This window comes from Argopecten irradians, chromosome 1 (genome assembly GCF_041381155.1).
Source record: "Argopecten irradians isolate NY chromosome 1, Ai_NY, whole genome shotgun sequence".
Taxonomy (NCBI): domain Eukaryota; kingdom Metazoa; phylum Mollusca; class Bivalvia; order Pectinida; family Pectinidae; genus Argopecten; species Argopecten irradians.
Window position 1 is genome coordinate 54,923,380 of NC_091134.1, and position 21,254 is coordinate 54,944,633.

At 32.1% G+C, this 21,254-nt stretch overlaps 1 protein-coding gene across 1 annotated transcript; it reads left to right on the plus strand.

Moving 5' to 3' along the window:
- Nucleotides 1-12,941: 12,941 nt before the first annotated feature.
- On the plus strand, nucleotides 12,942-20,462 carry LOC138333835 (glutamate receptor ionotropic, kainate 2-like). Its single transcript, XM_069282458.1, has 6 exons — nucleotides 12,942-13,039; nucleotides 13,517-13,607; nucleotides 14,025-14,352; nucleotides 16,210-16,427; nucleotides 16,864-17,129; nucleotides 17,621-20,462. Exons 1-6 carry the CDS (start codon nucleotides 12,942-12,944, stop codon nucleotides 17,877-17,879), a joined length of 1,260 nt encoding a protein of 419 aa, XP_069138559.1. The 3' UTR covers nucleotides 17,880-20,462.
- Nucleotides 20,463-21,254: the final 792 nt, after the last annotated feature.

Consider the following 21,254-nt stretch of genomic DNA (forward strand, 5'->3'; position numbering starts at 1 on the left):
GTTTGAATTATTTCAACTTGGGATCAGAGGAAACCTACTCAAAACTATGAAATCAATGTATAGCCAAGTAAAATCCTGTGTAACCATAAATGGGAGATGTTCAGATTTTTTTTGTAAACAATATGGGCCTCGCTCAGTGGGAACTTATGCCACCGATAATACTTTCTTTGTATGTTAATGACTTTGAAAACCATTTTATAGAACATGGAGTAAAGATTACCACTTTGGTGGGTTAAACCTTTTTCTCATGATGTATGCTGATGACTTGGTTTTGTTTGTGGAATCTGCCAGGGATTTACAAAACATGCTGGACAACATTCATAATTATTCGGTAACGTGGAATACAACTGTGAATGTAGAAAAAATAATGGTTTTAGGAAAAGTGTCAAGTTACGTAAAGAAGACTGTTAGTTTTATGATGACAAACAGTTGGTAGTTGTAGACCAATTAACATATTGGGGAGTTGTTTTTAGAACAAGTTTAATGCATTACAAAAGTTGTCGGAACAAGGGCGAAAGGCTGTTTTTGCTTTGTTTTCAAAATGTAAATCCACGCAAAGAATTTTGGTTACTCTTTTAAATTTATCACATACATATGTTAACAGTATATCAATTAATTTTATGCATTGGAAGTCTAAGGTGGCTGTAAAGCTCCCGATATTGAAAAAATACAGCTTGAATTCTGTAAAAGGATATTACACGTTAAAAAATCCACATGCAATGTAATGATTTATTTTGAACTTGGGCGTTTTCCTCTTTTTTTTTCACCAGAAAGTATCGTATGATAAAATACTGATTGAAAACTATAATTTCTAATAAATGTATTTTGAAAACTACCTATAATGTTTTATTGAATTTACCAAAATCGAACAATGTATTTAATTGGATAGAATTTGTTAAAGATATATTATACAGTCATGGTTTTGGTGATGTTTGGGTAAACCAGCATACAGTTGTTCCTTCAAATGTTTTACCTATAATCAAACAAAGAATTAATGATATAGCTTTTCAATAGTTGTCATCTACATTAGAAAACTCTTCTAAGTTTTATTTATATCGTCACCTGGTGAATCGAGTTGTTTTACAAACTTATTTTGACAAAGTATATCCCAAACAAAAATCGCATTGTATTGACAAAAAAATAAGGTTATCGGCACATAACTTGTGTATTGAATTTGGACGTTTTTCAAATTTAGATAGAAGTGAGCGTGTTTGTTGGTTTTGTGACCCTAATCGTGATATTGAGGACGAATATAATTTTATTCTTACTTGTCCAATTTACCAAGATATTAGAATGAAATTTGTAAAAAGACATTATTGGGAAAAACCTTCTATATTTAAGTTAACCAAACTTTTGAGTACTGCGAGCATAAAAGAACTAAATCTACTGAGTAAATATTTATATAATGCAACTATTTTCAGAAAATCATTATTGTAATGCTATTATCCACTTATCCTGTATGCATGTTAATCGTATTTGGATATTATTTTTATATTTTAAAAAAAACTAAATAAGTTGAAAAACTAACTGTTTAGAAAAGAATTTGAATTGGAAGGATTGCATGTGCTATCATTAGTTAAATGATCCATGGAAACAAGACATCCCCTTGGCGTAGATATACCGAGGATGAATGGTATTCCCTTAATGTGAATGCAGATATATAACAGCAAGATATATGAAATATCATTTAGTCAGAAGTCCTATATCTTAAAAAGTTAATTTAGTTGTACACAAAATGAAAAACTGTTAAATACTTAAATATAGGTAAATATATTTTGTTATCTTAAAGGGACAATTCACTCAAGGTTATTTGTTTACGTAACCAAGAAGCAAAATGTGGCACAAATGTATTGTTCTACATTTCTTATGAAACATATAACACAAAATATTGACAAATTCCACGTCATTGTTTAGTATTTTAATTGATACCGTTGTAATTACAAATCGTTAATCAATACGATTAAGCAGATACAATATGTACTCTGTACCCATACCCGCGCCAACGTAACGCACGTTAAACAAATAAACTACATAACCACTGAGGAGGTGATAAAATGATTTTTTTAGGCAAGAAAACTCAACTTATAAGGTAAACACACTACTGTCAGGGCGATTTGAACAGTTCTAGACAAAAGTTGCATTACTCTACGAGCAAGGGACAGGGTTCGGCATACAAGATGTTCGACCACAATGTGTAATGGCGGACAGCGAGCGAGTTTGAACATTTCACACGCATTTCACCACCATGGGTTTTTCTGGCATATCACAGTAAAACCGACTGATCTAATTTCCAGGTGAAAGTGTTATATTATATAGAATATATTATCAGACTTGTGTGAATGGTATGGTAGAATTAGATTGTATTTGGAGGTGAAAGTGTTATATTATATAGAATATATTATCAGACTTGTGTGAATGGTATGATAGAATGAGCTTGTATTTGGAGGTGAAAGTGTTATATTATATAGAATATATTATCAGACTTGTGTGAATGGTATGGTAGAATTAGCTTGTATTTGGAGGTGAAAGTGTTATATTATATAGAATGTATTATCAGACTTGTGTGAATGGTATGATAGAATTAGCTTGAATTTGGAGGTGAAAGTGTTATATTATATAGAATATATTATCAGACTTGTGTGAATGGTATGATACAATTAGATTGTATTTGGAGGTGAAAGTGTTATATTATATAGACTATATTATCAGACTTGTGTGAATGGTATGATAGAATGAGCTTGTATTTGGAGGTGAAAGTGTTATATTATATAGAATATATTATCAGACTTGTGTGAATGGTATGGTAGAATTAGATTGTATTTGGAGGTGAAAGTGTTATATCATATAGAATATATTATCAGACTGATGACTGGTATGATAGAATTAGATTGTACTTGGAGGTGAAAGTGTTATATTATATAGAATATATTATCAGACTGATGACTGGTATGATAGAATTAGATTGTACTTGGAGGTGAAAGTGTTATATTATATAGAATATAATTCAATTTTGCTTGCTACGAGCATTTTCATTGGCTTAAAAATTTACTTTATCAGCCCATAAAGGAAAAAATGGCGTCACCGTTTATAACGTTGCTTCTGATTGGCTGAGATGACGGCGTAATGATTTCATAGACAAAAGAGTCCCAAAATGAATCTTGAATATTGAAGAGATTATCTTTAGTAAATTGAATTATAAGGATTAATTTGAATATATTTTTTATGTTATGGAGATATAACACAAAAATCTGAGTGTACTCTCATCATAAACCGCTTCGCGGTTTATTTAGAGTACACTCAGATTTTTGTGTTATATCTCCATAACATAAAAAATCTATTCAAGTTAATCCTTAAATATTATCAGACTTGTGTGAATGGTATGATAGAATTAGCTTGTATTTGGAGGTGAAAGTGTTATATTATATAGAATATATTATCAGACTTGTGTGAATGGTATGATAGAATTAGATTGTATTTGGAGGTGAAAGTGTTATATAGACTATATAAGCTTGTTACCAAATCCTAATGTACATCATTGAATTGTATTCTACATGTATTGTCTTATCCTTGAATAAATATTGTTTAAACTACACACTGTCCTATTTGTGGTAACCCTATTGGTATGTTAAATATTAAACAATATTTTAACAATAGCTTTCGTACTAAATAGCATAGAGACAAACTAAGTTTTATCCCAATTAAAAAAGCTGTGCTACGGAACTCAATTAAATGCTAGGCTACATAAAAGTCAACTGTATGGGGGATAGGTTTATTAGTATGGCTTAAGGTTATTTGATATGTGAAAACCAGGCACGATTTCGTAGAAAATAGCTTACGATTGATAATATTTTGTTCTTAATTCATTAATTAAATTGTCATAAATGATAAAAAAAATCCAGTTGTATTATATCGTATAACCGTTGATTTTGAAAAAAAACTTCGTAAAATACGCTATGCCGAAAAGGTTTTTGGAATAATATAATGGATGAGATTAATGGAAACATGTTTAATAGTGATATTTTGATATGCATCTATGCATTATTAAAATGTATCGTTCAATTGTAAATTATCGGATTATTTTCCAAGTGGAAACGTCTTAAGCCTAGGGGTAAATTGATCCCACTTTTAATTTAGTCGATATCTCAGAGATCAAGTAATTGTGTTTGCCAATATAAAGCGCAAGATCGAAATATACACCAATGAAAATTAAGAACTTATTTGATTATTCATTTAAAGTTTTTTATTTCGCTTTACGTTAACCATACTTTGTCCTCGCAAACTGTCCAGCTGATTTGCAATTACGCATGCAGCTGAATGTTTTAATGAATATTTTAAACACAAAACTAAATCTATGGACTTTGGGTAATAGATTTGAATTTATGTTCAATGAGACGGTAAAGTATGTGGATAGTTGTACTTATTTAGGCACAAGTTTTTATCGAACTGGTTCAGTTTGATTATTTGGATGTAAGTCTGGGGCTTTACTGATATCAAAGTACATTTACCTGTATGGTTTTTTTGTTGTTTTTTTTAAAGAAAAAAATATTATTACTTATAGCCAGTGATTAGTTCCAAATTAAATGGTATATGAGGAGTTAGGTATAGTATAACCCCACTTAGTAATACAAGGCTTATTTCATATTGGTCACAGCTGAGCCATTCTCTGGTTAGTAAATTGAATTTCACTTTATACTGGCTTTTCTGTCATTTTTACTATCATCCTATTGAAGATAACCCTGTTGCATATACAACTTTTGTTAAATAAATGCTTAACCAAAATGAGTTTAGGTTTTTACCTCCGAATACAATCCTTTGTGGCTAAAACATGATATATATAACACAGAAAAATAACTACAAAAAACCAACAGAAACAATAACACCAGAATTGGAGATTGAAATTTGGCGAGATGATGAGGACATAGACACTCAATACCTTTCAGTGGGATGGATTAATGTTCTAACATACCTTATCTATAAAGCAATAGTTATTGTTTTTAGAAACTGGTGTAAATACTGATAACTAGCCACATTAAGGTTAATTATTACATACGTCTACATGTTTTAATAATGGTCGCGACCTTAGCTCCAAATTCAATCTTTATTCAATATATTGTCTGTGTCTATTACTCTTATTTTAACTACAATATCGTGTAAACAAACAAAAATATTATTCACAATGGAAATTACTTTCTCTCTTAAATCATATTATAACTATGAAATCAAACATTGATCAAAGAATTAAGTATTTTATGGTCTAAATTGTAGATTTCTGTCTCTCTTTGACAAATAACGTTATATGAAATATCAATAAATAAAGTAAAGGGTTACACTTTGTTCTCTAAAAGCAATCAGGTAAGTGTACCAAATTAATGTCAACATTGTCAACATACAGTAAAATTATCAATCAAAATAAAAAAAAAACACCTGATTGATCTAAAATACCATAAGCGGCTAAACAGTGTGTTATAAAATCATTAAATGTACCCCATTTTACAATAATATCCAAACAAAGTGAACGCATTCAACCCGAAATAATAATGACAGATATTGAACTGAGAATAAATGAAAAATAAAGATGATTTATTAACAGTAGAAATAGTAACAACGAACGTAAAACTACGTAAACGAAGTACACCGTGTTTAGCGACGTTGAAGAACGATAGATAGCAAATGAAAGCAATTACCAAGCACTGTAGTATGTGGTTGTAGTTCGATGCCATGAGGCTACACATGCATATGGGACGCGAGTAATCAGTTAATGGGTCATTATCTAGGAAATTTATTTATCAGATTTTATAATTTCTCTAAAGACCAAGATAACTGCAGGAAGTTAGCATTATAAATTATTGCCTTTGATTTCTTAAATCGCTGTAGTCTATATTAATTTGCAGATAACGAAATACGCCGCATCAATTATATTATGTAACGATGCTGTTGCATTGTTGTTAATGATCGTGCTAATGATGTATTGTAATTTTAATTGGACAAAACCCTATCGTCCAATCCGTCCAGGTGCATTCGTCCCGGAATTGGATATTACATGTAGTAGTGTGTTCTTATTGGAGTACTTTTTCTGGATAGAAAACCATGTTCTCTCTGATACTTTCGTATGTGATATTTCAGCTGGGGACTTTTGTTGATGTGTCAGGGACAAAGGGATATAAGTCAGGTAAGTCAGGATTATATATATGTAATTAATGGGGTATCATAAGTATAGTGTTGATTCATCGATGTTTATACGACAGTGTGTTATGACTCTTATTATATCATCACGTTTGTTATGTCTGGAAATTCAAAATATGCTGAATGTGATCACGTATATCATTGACATCTTCTAACAAATGTTAGTTGTGAGAAAAATAACCCTCCATTACTTAGTAAGAACATTTGAATCATCCAATACCCGAGACGAATACGGTTATGAGAGACTGCATATCTTTTCGAAGCAATTCTTTAAAAAGAAATAGGAATGCTAATTGACACGGACTGCATGGATGTGGTACTTCAAATCAGATGAGGGAGTTTATTCTAAAGAGTTATTTACAAATTAACGAGCTAGTTTCAGGCTACTTAGTCAGAATCGTTCTATAAAAAACATAGAACGGTATGATGAAACTGTAACGGTCTACAGTGCAGTGTAATATTTTGCTTCAACAAAGGTTAGCAATACTATACTGAATGATCTGCCTTCGTTTTTCCCTTTTCTGACTCTGAGCAGTATCGCGTCACTTCATGTTTATACTGATTCAAGTTACCACTGTCACACGAAAACGTTCCTAGAGAACATTTAGGTATCCCTCATACTTCATAGCTCCAGCACGAAGTCGTTCGATACCTGTATGCCGCGTCGTTATCTCGCCTGTAATTGCAATGCATTGTTTCCGATGTCGATTCAATAGTGAAGGATTGGACATTTTGCTTTTGTTGGGCTCATATAACGTCAGAAGTGGCTTCATTAAATATAATGCGATGATTAGGGAATGTAACAAACATGCATAATTATATACAATCGCCCAATTTAGATATATTCTGGACATCTTTCAGATATTCTGCTGAATCCGTGTGGTTACAATGGAAACTTCACAAACACCACGCATCACCTACACGTACCTAATGGAATCATGTGGGTTCGACTGCAAGAGGTCCACGAAAGGGAAATATTTCTGATAGCCAAGCAACGTAAGAAATATGCTCATTTTCTAAAATTATGTTGACATAACGTCTGTTTTGATTGGACTATTTTCATGATCTAATCCTCGTTAGATTCATAGAAAATGACGAGGCGTTGTCGAAACCTACTATACATTCTGACATTCCGACCTACTGCATGCTTATAGGGGATCGACTGACAAACTGGACACGGTACAGCAGATCCCAATCACGAATAGACTAACTGTTATATATATTTTATAACCTTTTTACTAAGAATAAACGTAAGTTGCCGTTAGATATGTATTTTCTTACCTTTATTCAGAAAATATTATGTTAATCCCAAAATAACCATTCGAAAACATCGTTAGCCTCAATTTTTGTGATCAAGGTGACAGTGAGCAGTAGATTTGAACAATTTATGAAAATAAGGCACAAGCCTTAGAAATCTTAATAGTCATTTCATTGTATTTACAAAAGTATGTATATGTTTAATCTTCTCAACATTTGGAATAGCAATATGAAATTGAGATAAAGATTTCGTTATTTTCTAAGCTTAATCATGCATGTAAATACCATGGTAACTACAAAAAAAATACCTGAAAATTAACAAAATATAATTATTTTATTAGCGAAATATTGCAGAAAATTGTACACATTTTTTTTCTTGAGACCTGCATCAAATTAAGCATTTTTATCGCAATGGCAAAATAGGCTAACTTATTTCATAGACCAATCCAACAGACTTTTCGATAATGCCTGAATCTGCGCCATGGAGTTTGCTTCAAGTAAAGCTAGCATTTCCAGTCAAGACGAACTCTTGGAGGAACCTAAAATTGTAATTTCTAACCCATTTCAGTTATATTTATTTTAAAATAAATGAAACTTAAATCAAAACTTGAATATCGATTGTACCAATTTTCAAATATATATATATTTTTTATGTATGGTTCAAAACATGGACTCCCAACTTAATAAAACCATGGATGTTATTTTTATCAAAGATACAAGTTAAAACATTTTGATCGAAATCGAGTACATCGTTGGTTTAGACACTAAATGTTAATTGAAGAACCCTATCGAGCTATGTCCTTTCACGAGGACGAAAGAACTTTTCTCATTCTATAGCGAAACATTGATCCAGATATATTAGACAAAATGTAATAAGTATCTTGTAAGCAATAAGTGTGTACTTACTAATGCACATTTCCTCTGATAAAGGACTCAAACTATCTTCAATTAAATGAAGACATGTTGCATAATATTGACATATACCCGTAATTAATTTCATTGTGTTGAATATAGAAGTTTTTGATAATCTCGTATCGACAATATAGTTGCCGGATCGATTGAAATTTTTTAATATTAAATTGCATTTATCTTTGAACAGTGATGGCCTTAAAAAGAAACCATACAGATTTAGTGATAATGTCGTCAAAACTGATGAGAGCTTTTCCTGTCCAAATCCAACAATCATTCGCACCTATGGAGGTGATTTCCATGACCGCTCTGGCTAATCCTCCGTATACCCCTCAAATGTTTGATCAATCTCAAGATGGCGGCAATGACTGTTTCCCCTGCACAGATAACGCAAGTGTCCATTTTGGAATTTCGAGTATCCCCGAGAAGGGCGAAGACTGGTGGTCGTATCAAGCGATGACTTTTGCTGACGCTATTTTCGAGCATTTGAAATGGTCAACTGTATATGTATTTTACGAAGAAAAAATGCGTAAGTAGATTATCTATAATCATGTCTATAAATGATTTAATGATACATTTTCATTATTCGGTACGATGCGGTTTTTATTGCTCTACATGGTTAAGATTTTTGTCCTAAATGTGTATTTACATATTCAAAACTTCCTACTCTTCTGTCTAAAATGACAGACAAAAGACGTTACCATCGCTGTCTAGAAAAGACATACCGGTAATTAATTGTCTATTTGTATGGTGTATTGTAAATGTAACTCAAAATCATGTACATGCTAAAATAGTTTGAAATATTTCTTGTATCAAATTTTATTTTGAGTAGAACATGAAACACGGAAAACAATATGAAATACATGTATATACATTTTATATGGGATACTTACAATAAGCGGTAAACGTATACGCATACGGAGACGTATTTGACTGGGATCGATCATTATACGTAATGTTTACCATCAATTGTATAAAACCCTTTACTTCCTACATCTTTTGAGGCTGGTTTTCGACACAGTGTTACAAATAAATAAAGATGACCGTAAAACTTCAGAGCTAAAGGCCTGATGAGCGATCGGAGATCACGTGTTCAAACATGTGATACTTTTACTCATGCATGTACTTTTATTAACGCATGTACAGATTAATGCTATCTTGTAGTTGATTTAATTTTGAAACATAGAAAGTAAAGGATTTTTTTTTACAGAATTGATGGTAAAGATTACATACATGTATAAAGATCGATCACAGTCAAATACGTCTCCGTATGCGTATACGTATACGTAAGTATCCCTAATAAGTACTACAGTATGTATAGTTTGGGCCCTTTTTTTGCCCCCCAAATCCATAAAATTTCAAAACAGTTATCTTCTGATTAATTTGTTTAAAATAAAATTTTTAGTACATCCTTGATTGGTTCAACTATAATAACAATGTTGGTCATTTCTTGCAAAGGTGTTGTCTACTACACTATAGAGCGCATCCTTGCACAAATTTGATATTTTCTGATAATATGTATGCCATCTACATCTTTAGAAGAGATATAAAGTTTGTTCAAGGATGCACTCTATGGTTTCTAAAATAAAAACTTATCAAAAAATGGCCAAAATTGTCAAAATTTCCACATCTTCATAATTCATGCATATTTCGAGTGGCTACCATGGCAACTGAAGCTGAAAAATTAGAAATCTATCATTACAATTAAATTAGGAATGTACTATATACATGTATGTCAAATCTAACAATTTAAATTATAATTATTGTTTTGAAAATTTGAAAAACAGGGACAATATATGGAATTAACTGATTAATGATACTTTTATTAATTAACTACTTTCATAATCAATAACAATATTCAATTCATAAATTACAAAAAACAAACTGACTAGATTACCAAATTTTAACCAAAGTGAAAAGTATTTGATTTCTTGAAACATGACATTGAGACGTTGAATGACTAATCTTTTTCATTCTAAGACACGTCAATGTTACCAGGGCTACCCCTATTGCAGCTTTGAATATGTTTATACGATCAAGTTTTATCGGCATGCCAACGACGGATCGATTTTGACAGTGTCAGCTAACGTTACTACATACATGTAATGTTACATTACAGACTTACAGTACATCTACTGTAATGCATCGCATTTGTATTACAGATGAATAAGTTGAGGTGAACGATACGTTCAATGTTCCAGAACCCAGTTAAATCAACACGATGCGTAAAAAACATGCTAATTCTACCGTGACATGCCCCTGTGTCTGTGTGTTGTCATTGAGGCGTCTTCAAATTATGTTAATCGGAACACCCGTCGTATACTGTAGTCACCATGCTGGGTCTAGAAATGTTCCGAATATCGGCCCAGTTTATCTTGTATTGGTCCAGTTTATCGATATAGGCCCAGTTTTGCTTTGATATTGACCAGCCAGGATTCTCATAGTGTTACCAATATGAAAGTAATTAATCAATAAATAGTCCTTTAACATTTTTAACATTGTTTTATGCTTTCAATTACAATTAAAATATTGATTATTTGGGCATTAATTACAAACCATGTCATAGATATACTAGAAACAGAAACGTATTTGATTTTTTTTTTTTTTTTTTTTTTTTTTTGTAAATTGAAATTGCTTGAAATATCGAAATGATATGTGTACATAGTGGTTGTTCACACAGTGATACAGTGAGACAGTGATGGTTATATTTTGATTATTGTGTTGAAGAGCATCTCGTGGATGTGTTGCTGGATCACTGGTCAAACAGCAGCGTTATGTTCAATACCTATGCTGTCGAACAAATGTCTGAAGAAGATATTGTAGCCGTTCTTGAAAGCGTGACCCCCGAACACAACATCACCAAAGGCATGGCCAATTTTTTGGTCTTGTGTGAGGAATACTTCACATTGTATATTCTGCACGTGGTAAGGATGACAGTAAATTGATGATATACACATGAAGTGCCATGCATACTATACTCATTCTCTTATATTTTATTCTAAGCCATGCATTAATGTATAAGGACTGTATTCAATTTGACGAGGTTCATCGTCCCTGGTCGAACTAGAATATTATAATAAGTGGTATGATTTGTTGATTTATTGAAGATTTTAAGCCATACTTAAAAATGTTGATTCTGTAATTCTATTGTCCGGGTATGACAAATGATTTATCGAAAGGAAGTTTAATATTTTGTACGGTCTTATTGTTTATATATCTATTTACAGGTGTCGGATTACTCCCAGAAACACATTCGAGACTCTGCCATTCAGCATCACACTCACTGGATGTTATTTTTGTTCAGTAATGACGTCATCGGAGAAAGAATTTTTAACAACGTATTCCTCGATAACTTAGCTCTTATTGTTCTGGAAACAGAGGACCACATTGAGCAAAAGGTATCGTATTAATACTTAAAAATAGTTTATTTTGGCGTGATTGCACACATAAACAGAAAGACGCACGTAAGCATTTCATTTTACACCTACATGCAATAAATGTTTTCTTGTTTCTGTTACAGACATGCCAATCCATCGAAAGTATTCTACTTGCAGATGAGTGTCCAGAGCATGGAACTTTAAGTGGCATTGAGTCACTAAAGCACACAATTGGGAGGATATTTCATGATGTAAGGACTTGGTGATCTATTGTGAAAGTCTTTGTGCGTTAACTTTGGCTTGTGAATACAATAACTTTAGTAGATATTAACCGAGCTTAATGAAACCTTTTGTGCAAATTAAAATTTAAGTAATATCTCGGATGAGTTCGACAATCGGACCTATTCAACTCAAACAGATTCGTTTCCCTTTATGATAATAATATATAACAATCACTGTTTGATTTTCTGAACAAAATATCTTTAAATCACAATCCATTAGGTCGATTAGTTCCATGTCCTGTTCGCTCACAGCTCTACTGTTCAATGGCGTTTTTTTCAATTTAGTTATTGTATTTATTTATTTAAATAATTTGTTAAGGGTTAAAGCCCTGTGGTTAGTGGTCTAACATCATGACCTACCATTTTGTTATGCGCTAAAAGTTAAGCATTTAGTTAGTACCAATTCATTAAGATTATTATTAATTTCAGAATAACAACTTGTGTCGCACTTTTCCTGTACAAACTCTGATGTGGCGAGACGACGGACGAGAACTGTCACGGGTCGGCGCTATCAACGTAAACGGAAAACTAATTTTACACTCAAAAATATTTCCAAATGTAGATTTCGGTTTTAATCAAAGAAGATTCATTGTTTCTACGCAGCCAGTAAGTGAATCTATGTATGACGTCACTTCACCTCATGCTTACGAAAAATCATGTTTTCATGTTACCTGGTTACAAAGTTTTATCCATGGGTCTACAGCGATGTATTAAAAATCAACATGTTTACATTAATTGTTTTTTAGTGTTTTCAGATATTTATAATCTCCAAGATATTTCAATATCTGTATATGTGTGTAAATAAATGGTTTAAGTGATCACAAAGTTATGGACGACAGGTTTATCTTACTTGACATTATGGATAAAGTAATACAGTCAAAACCACATCATATACATGTACTAAGTAACCTACAACTTTAACGATGACAGATATATGCTGCAGGTGTATCCGTTTGAATTCAGAACCAACACTTCCTTCGAAGGTCTATGTATTGATCTGTTGGCTCAGTTGGCAGTGGAACTAAATTTTACGTAAGTCAATGACAGTATCGATCGAAACTAACAATGTATATGGCTTTTTGGTATCCTAATGAAATTATCAAATTTAATTTGTGTTTTAGGCAATTATTTCGAAATACCTTGGTCTTCATTACCTATTTTCCACCTAACACATGTTTGTTTCATTTAAATATTAATTTTAGCAGTTAGTGGCTGCAAGATACCAATTCACAATTGTTCTTTTCGAATATTTCGCTGTTGATGAGAAATCGCTAATATTATTTACTGCAAAAATTTGAAGTGCATATAACTAAATCGTCGAGAGAAAAAGTTTATGGTCACAGAAACGCAAATTAAGATGTTATGGAAGTAATTTTATCCAAGCAACATTTGCTCGCATAAATGTTTCCTGAATAATAGCAGCAATATGATATTTTAGGATGATTGCTATTATTTTTTTAAAGTAAAGGTTTATGGTGGGTTTTTTACATCTTTATTCTGTTCAATCAGGTTTGAAGTGATACTACCTCCGGATGGAGATTTCGGAGTAATGTTGGATAGTGGTAACTGGACAGGACTTATCGGACAGTTACAAAGACAGGTTCTTTTGTATTGTACACTATTGACCATTGTTTTATTATTTTTTCATAAATGTCGGAAAAATCATAATATCTGAAATTACTTATTATATAAATTATCTTATGGTCCAGCTGTTGTCATTCTATTCTCATGTAATAATTTGTTGATTTTACCTACCTTAGTATTGCGATTGCTGTCAACTAAGCAGAGAACGGTCACTCCTTTTGCACCTTTTGGGGGAGTTTTTGCTTAGATATTGTTTTGTTTTATTAAGTTTGGAAATTAAAAACATCATTAATCCATTTTTTAATTATTACTTCATCCAACGAGTTGGCGACAAAATGTATCAGAATAACAATTGTGATGACAGAAGCTTTGAGTAGTGAAGTTCATGAGAAAAGAAGTACGAGATTACCCTTGTTTTCGGTTTTGTCTTTAGGAAGTAGATCTTGTAGCAGCTCCCTTGTCGATAACTATTCAACGAGAACACGTCATGGATTTCATTCACCCATTTTTCCACGACCATTCTGTAGTTTTAATTCAAAAACCGGACCCACAAGAAACAAAATGGCGGACTTTGATCGACCCCTATAGTGACACTGTTATAATCAGTATAGGGATCTCCTTGCCACTGGCGTCACTTGTGCTTGTTGTCCTGGAAAACGTCAGCCCCGTCTACACGAGAGAGGAGAGGGAACTAAACGACAGTGATCTGAACTCCTTCCTGGGATCTTTCTGGTATCTGTTTGGAGCTTTGCTAACGCAAGGTAAAGTCCTTATCCTTTTCCTTTTGTTCGCTGTTCGGTCAAAACGCCAGATATACATATATGACATATATGTGTAATTACATAATTGTTTGTCTGATCATTAAATTATTTTCTTCAATCCGTTATGTAATGAAATATTGTTACCTTTTTTTCAGTGCACTATGGTCTTATAGTGTTGTCTATCGATGGCATAGTACCCGAGCCGGAGGCGATGGTACTATGCCATCATAAGACAACACTATAGTGCCCTCAAAAGCAGGCAATCATATATAAATGGTATATGGTAAAAATGTTATGATGGTAGATCAAAATAACGGGGAAATAGTGGGTGATACAGAAATCCTTGATCTTGACTTTTCTTTAAGAGACTATCCTTAAGACATGTCGGATAGCAGCACATACATGTAAATTATAAACGGTAAAGTAACGTTGAATGTATGTGATCCGCGCAGCATAATTGCTGTGGTAGGATATAAAGTTCTGACATAAAAAACATAAACAGAGCCATGAAAGCTTAATATTGTCTTTCTAAGAATCATTTAGCAGTCTAAACATACACTCTTTATTACTTTTATTTCAATTAGCTTAAAATTCAAGTTAGACCGAATTTTCTATATATGAATTTCCGGTGTTATTTACTCTATTATCATCCATTGGAACATTATATTGAATTATAATCATGTATGTACGTTCATTAGCATCATCAAGCGACACAGATGCGTGGTTATAATGTTTTTACTGCTTTAGATAAGAGGATTATTTTCCGGTATTAGACTTGCCCCACGTCAATTATCAAATGGTCTGATGCAAACCTGACAGGAAATTAAAATTGCATGAGGATGTATTACTAAACTATAAAAGCGGCAGCTCACAATTTTCACATCCTTTTTAAAGTAATTTGAATATAAAATGCTGCTTAATATGAACTCCGTATACGGGATAACTAGGTATTGTAAGAATAAAATGACGGGGAACGCATAATGGTTTTGTAAACATGGCAAATGCAAATAGTCGAGAGAGTAAGATCAAATAATTAAATTGTAACACGTTTCATTTAATTTGGGCACGTAATTTCATTAGGATTAATGTCGTTATAAATTGGTATCATATACCTAAAGAAAAAGAAAAAACAAACAAACAAACAAAAAAAAACATAAAAGGAAGTAGTAATACTTACTTTCCTCGCACACTTGATTCTGACAGCAAATTGTATTAATATGATTATAAGAAGGCAGGAGTTATATCCCTTGGTCTTCAGGAATGCACAGTGACAACGCATCTTTTGATATTCTTCGATGCAGTAATACGTACATATCTATTGTCTACATGAAATATGTGGTATATTATTATATACACTGTTTGTCCAAGCATTAAAACAAACATAAAAAGATATAGACTGATTACTATAAAGAGATATTATTCAGTACTAGTTAATGTACTTACCGGTATCAATGCATACATATATGGTTGCAATCGTATACTGAATATATATTGAATTGGTAAACTTAAACATGTTTATTTTTAAAGAGGACAAACAGACATAATATAATACTAGCACATATTTAAAGAGTATTTAAAAAAAGTCACTGTGTTAGTATATTTTGCAATCATTAATCTTATAGTAAGTTTTAAGAAAACAATGTGAAACAACGTGAGACAAATGACAAAATACATGTATGAAATCAAATAAAACATAATTTCCAAAGATATGTTTTTCACGTCTGTAGAACTGTTTTAAAAAGAATCATAGCTTAGTTCAATTTGAATACTGCAGTTTTACCTTTGTTTTGAATTACTTTTGTTTACTTGCCTTTTCACGTGTTCCTGTCTTATCCCCAATACCTGTTGCTGTTCCAGGTGGGAAGTACACCCCCCATGCGCTCTCTAGCCGACTGTTTGTTGGTATGTGGTGGCTGTTTTGTATCATTTCTCTGGCGACATACAGCGGGAACCTCATCGCCTCGCTAACTGTCTCAAAAGAGAAACTGCCATTTACGTCTCTCAAAGAGATGGTGTCTCAGGATAATTTCAAATGGGGGACATATGGCGGCACTGTGTTTGTCACCATGTTTAAGGTAAATGGATTTCGGCGCATTTATAACAAAATCCCGTCTGGAATATATTGCATTTTACTTGTCTTGCAGATAATTCAATTGATTGCAAAACATCTAATTACTGAAAGAAACAATAGAACATGAAAATAACTGATCATTGGAGGATATAATATGTTCATTTGACAAAAAAGAAGGCCTGAGCTGCTACTACATGTATTTTATTTCAGTTTCCATATACAATTATGTTAAAAGAATTTTGTTACTTTGACATTGTCAGTGAACTATATAATTTGACATTGTCAGTGAACTATATAATTTGACATTGTCAGTGAACTATATAATTTGACAATGTCAGTGAACTATATTATTAACCGAATAATAAGAGAGAAAAATAGTGTTTACACCTGATAACTATTGAACATGTAGTGTTTACTTCTATTTTTGATCTTGATTACAGGATTCTGTGATACCGGATTACAAAGCGATATGGCAAGGAATGGTCCGGTTTAACTCGACTGACCCATCCGTCCTTAACAAGAACCCTGACCAGCACATGCAGAAAGTCCTGGGAGGTCATTACGCCTACATAGCGGCTAAAACCGAGGTGGACACGCAGATGGCCAAACAGTGTGGCCTGGCTACCATTGACGAGAAGTTCCTACATATGCAGTATGCTTTTGGCGTTCCCAATAATTCACCATATACAGATATTTTCTCTCTTAAGTATGTTTTTACTAATTTGTATTGTTACGTTTTCCTTTCCATATGCCAATTGAAATAATGATCAGCTGATGAAACAAAACAATACCTTTGATTGACACACTAAAGTTTAGCTACAAAATAAAATACAAACTTTTCAGACATATTGTTTATTCTATTGATAATCATGTCGATGAATGTGCATCCAAAGTTACTGGATGCCTAACCTGTTAGCCTATTAATGAGGTATACTTTTGAATAGTCCTTGAACGATGCTTGATTACTGATGAATTCCTGCATTTAAATGATCCTTTTTGTCATTATCGATAACTGAACATCAATATGCATTATGTAAATGAATGATAAATGTTAAAGTATTTAAATCGCGGTTATCTATTAACCGTTCGATTTTCGATCAATTGAATTACAAAGGTGTGATTATATAAAGCTAATGGAAACAATTAGGATGCTGTGATGTCTTTTAGCCGTAAATGTTTTTTTGTTATGTGTTTCAGAATCTTAAAGATTTTAGAGAGTGGGTTGATGAATATTTGGGAAAGAAAATGGTGGGCACGTCAGAAACTATGTTACGAGTTGACATGGGACCAGCGGAAGGTAATCAGCCTGATAGACGTCCAAAGTGCCTTTTACCTGATAGGTATAGGCATCGTGTTGGCTGTTGTAGTAATCGGACTAGAGTGGATCATCTACAGGATACTAAGTACTAGACCTACAGACTCGCATACTTCTGGGCCTTCAGCATTACCTGTATGATGTCAAGTTTCATTTTACATAACTTTTTACGTTCGTTATTAATTAGTCAAAATATTTCGTTATAAACAGTATTCATAAATAATGTTATATTCTCTTATGGCGGAAGGTGTAAGATTGTGTATGTGTCTTACTTGTACATCATAATAGTACATACATATTCTCTTCAGTATTTGACGACGTTAACTGTCATGAAACACTCTGTTCATTAACATTACAATTGAAAATCTCCCTCATAAATATTCGTTATGCCGAAAAAACAATACTTAGAACGTTATGCAGGTTGGGTCAGTTATTGTAATCAGTACATATGCCTATTTCTGACTCTCGATGACCAACCGCGTATGAATCGAATACCCCGTATTTCTCGAAGTATTGTCCTTGTATCCTGCAGTTCGAGATAAAGGGGGTTTACTGTATATCTTTCTATTAATGAATTTTTCGTATGTTATAGAAATATAAAAGAAGACCATCATGGACAACTATAAAACAGAAACACTTTCAAATATGATCCAAATTTTCCGATATTAAACCTATCCTAATTGAATAATGTCTCAACCTTCAAAAATAATAACGAATTTAAAATAAATCAAATATTTTCGGCTTGCGACCGAGCCTTAAACACAAGAAATTTATTTAATTAGTATCACTTTTCTGCTTTAATTAATGTTCTCCATATATATTGTCTATATTTTTGGTTTATCAGTAAAACAATATTAAAGACACGAGTTAAAATGCTTAGACTCCGAGATCCCAAAAAACGCCTACTAATGGTACTTTAGTGCAATCTCAAACAACATCTTCTTTGTCGTGACTTTGGGTCACTGATATTGTTTGGTTTTTTAATATGCGGATGATTAATCCTTACTTCTGCCGTTCCCTTAATTATTTCTGGCTTAGGGTGAGTATCTCGGTCAGTGATAATGTATGTACAGCGTATGTTCTGTGTATTAACATCTGGCCTCAGAAGCTTTGCACTTTACTTTTATCCGAACTGGTAACGAAAAGCACAATATGTATGAACGTATGCACAATATAAATTTATGCATAATATAGAGAAAAAATCAAATTGTGCTTATTACAAAAAAAATCATGAAAGGGGTTTATTTTCATGGATTTTTTATTTGTTTAACGCCTTAATACGTTTCTTTATCTAAGTTATTAGTCTATTATAACTATGATACCTCTGCAGAAAATGTAACGAATGTATAAATATTGTTTTTAATTGACTTGATAAGATTTAAAAAGATCTGCCTGTATCTGATTTGCGAAAGAACCAATATTACCAAATAGGTATACTATCAAGTATATTTAGCATCACGTCACAATAATTTTGATTGTTATTTTAAACATAGAAAATAAATGCTAATTTATAAAGTTAGAAACTGCACAAAGGTGTTTTGGAAGATTTATTCTTACTTTACATTCAACTATCACAGTATATTTTATAATTTTATCTCGTGTTCTCTGGGCAATTTCTTCAATGACTATGTAATGCCAGATCCTGTTATATTCTCATTGATATTCTTTGTGGGTCCATTGTCATGGACTAAATGCATACTGCCTATTCAAATTCAATAACATGTAATTTAATGTATATTGTTATAAAATATAAACTCGATTCTTTTTTTATAGAACAATTCATTAAAGATGGATACTTCCCATCAAAACTTCCACGGAAAAATATAAATATTGTAAACAACGTAAGTTATATTTACAAACGAAGAAAATACGTGGAAAAACAAAGTTAAACATAGATATGACTTGTAACTTTTTTGTTTAATTCATACATAATTAAAAGAACATTGTTTGATTGTATTGCTATCCAAACAGGATAATCTTAGGAAACATTATTATGCGTATTTGGTTGTATGGCCATTACACCAGGTATTTGTCGTCTGTGTGGAATGGTATCTGCTGATATCATTAAACATTTGATAACGAACTGCTAAGATTACTTATAAAGAAAGAAATACAATTGTTTTGTATGAAAGTCGATATTTTGCCTGTAGAATGTACATGGTTCTTTGATTTTAATCAAAACGGCAACAAAATACTTTTGTTTTTACTGGTAAGGAGGGTGAAATAATATCAATATATATATATATATAAATATATATATAAATGTTGAATATCCTTGTGATGGAACTTAAATAGAAAAAACAAAACTAAAACAAATCTGCCATCGATCTCTAACGTTTTCCCAGCTGCCGCTGTTCTCCTGAAAAACAGCGGCAGCTGGGAAAACGTTAGAGATCGATGGCAGATTTGTTTTAGTTTTGTTTTTTCTACATATATATAGAGTGAAAACTGGGAAAAATAATTTGAACGTCGCAAAATTAAAATAAAAAAATTAAAACCCATCAAAAATAACAATGAGGGAAAATGTCCAAATGTCTGAATTGACCTTTAGCAAATGCCTATAGATGTATGTTTGAGATATGTACCAGGAGTATGGCATGCAAGTGATTTTGTGTTAGTCATTTTATTTTTATATGAATATGTATATGTGTTTTATATATATATTTGTGTTATAAATGTTCAATATATCATATTATAAACTAATCTTCATGCATGATGAAGGAAATAAAGATCATTCATTCATTGTACTGGTATCAATTGACCTAGTTTATACATAGAATAGAGATAAATATATAACATTTCTTGTATCATGATGAATAACTGTTACATCGTATTTCATCTCTTGAAGTGGAAATTTTATATAACTGTTATTCATTGAGAAATAAGCTCTATGTGTTCTGAAGAGAAAGCGCTCTCTGAGTATCGACGACGACACCCATTATACCCCTGTGGTGAAATGTGTCTGATTAAATGAGTCGTACTTGTTTCACAAAGGGTAAGGTCGACTCAAAATAATATCAATCCTTAGAATATTAAAACAATTCTGACATGTTAACTCCTTTTCGATCCTATTGACTGTACCTCATATACCAATAACATTTATTGTGAACTCCTAAACAATAAGGATCTAAGGAATAAAAAGAACCAGTAAGTCTTTATTAGAAAAGATGATTTAGTTAAAACTGAAATTATGGATGGAATGATGTTATAAACGGTAGAAATATTATACATTATATATACATGTATACGATTCCAGAGACATAGCGTTCAGTGATAAATCTATATCATAGCTCTACTCTAAATGATTCAGGCAATGCAATAATCAATTCACAGTAGAATAACTAAAATGCTTTTAATTTGGTCCTTTTCTCATGGAACTTTTTAAAGACATTGTTTATGTCTTATTGCGCATTCGAACGTCTGTATATAATTTTATTCTCCCTTGGTCTAAAAGTATTTAAAGTCAGCTCCTATTAATTTATTTATTTTCACCAGAGTGTACTTGTCTGAGATGAT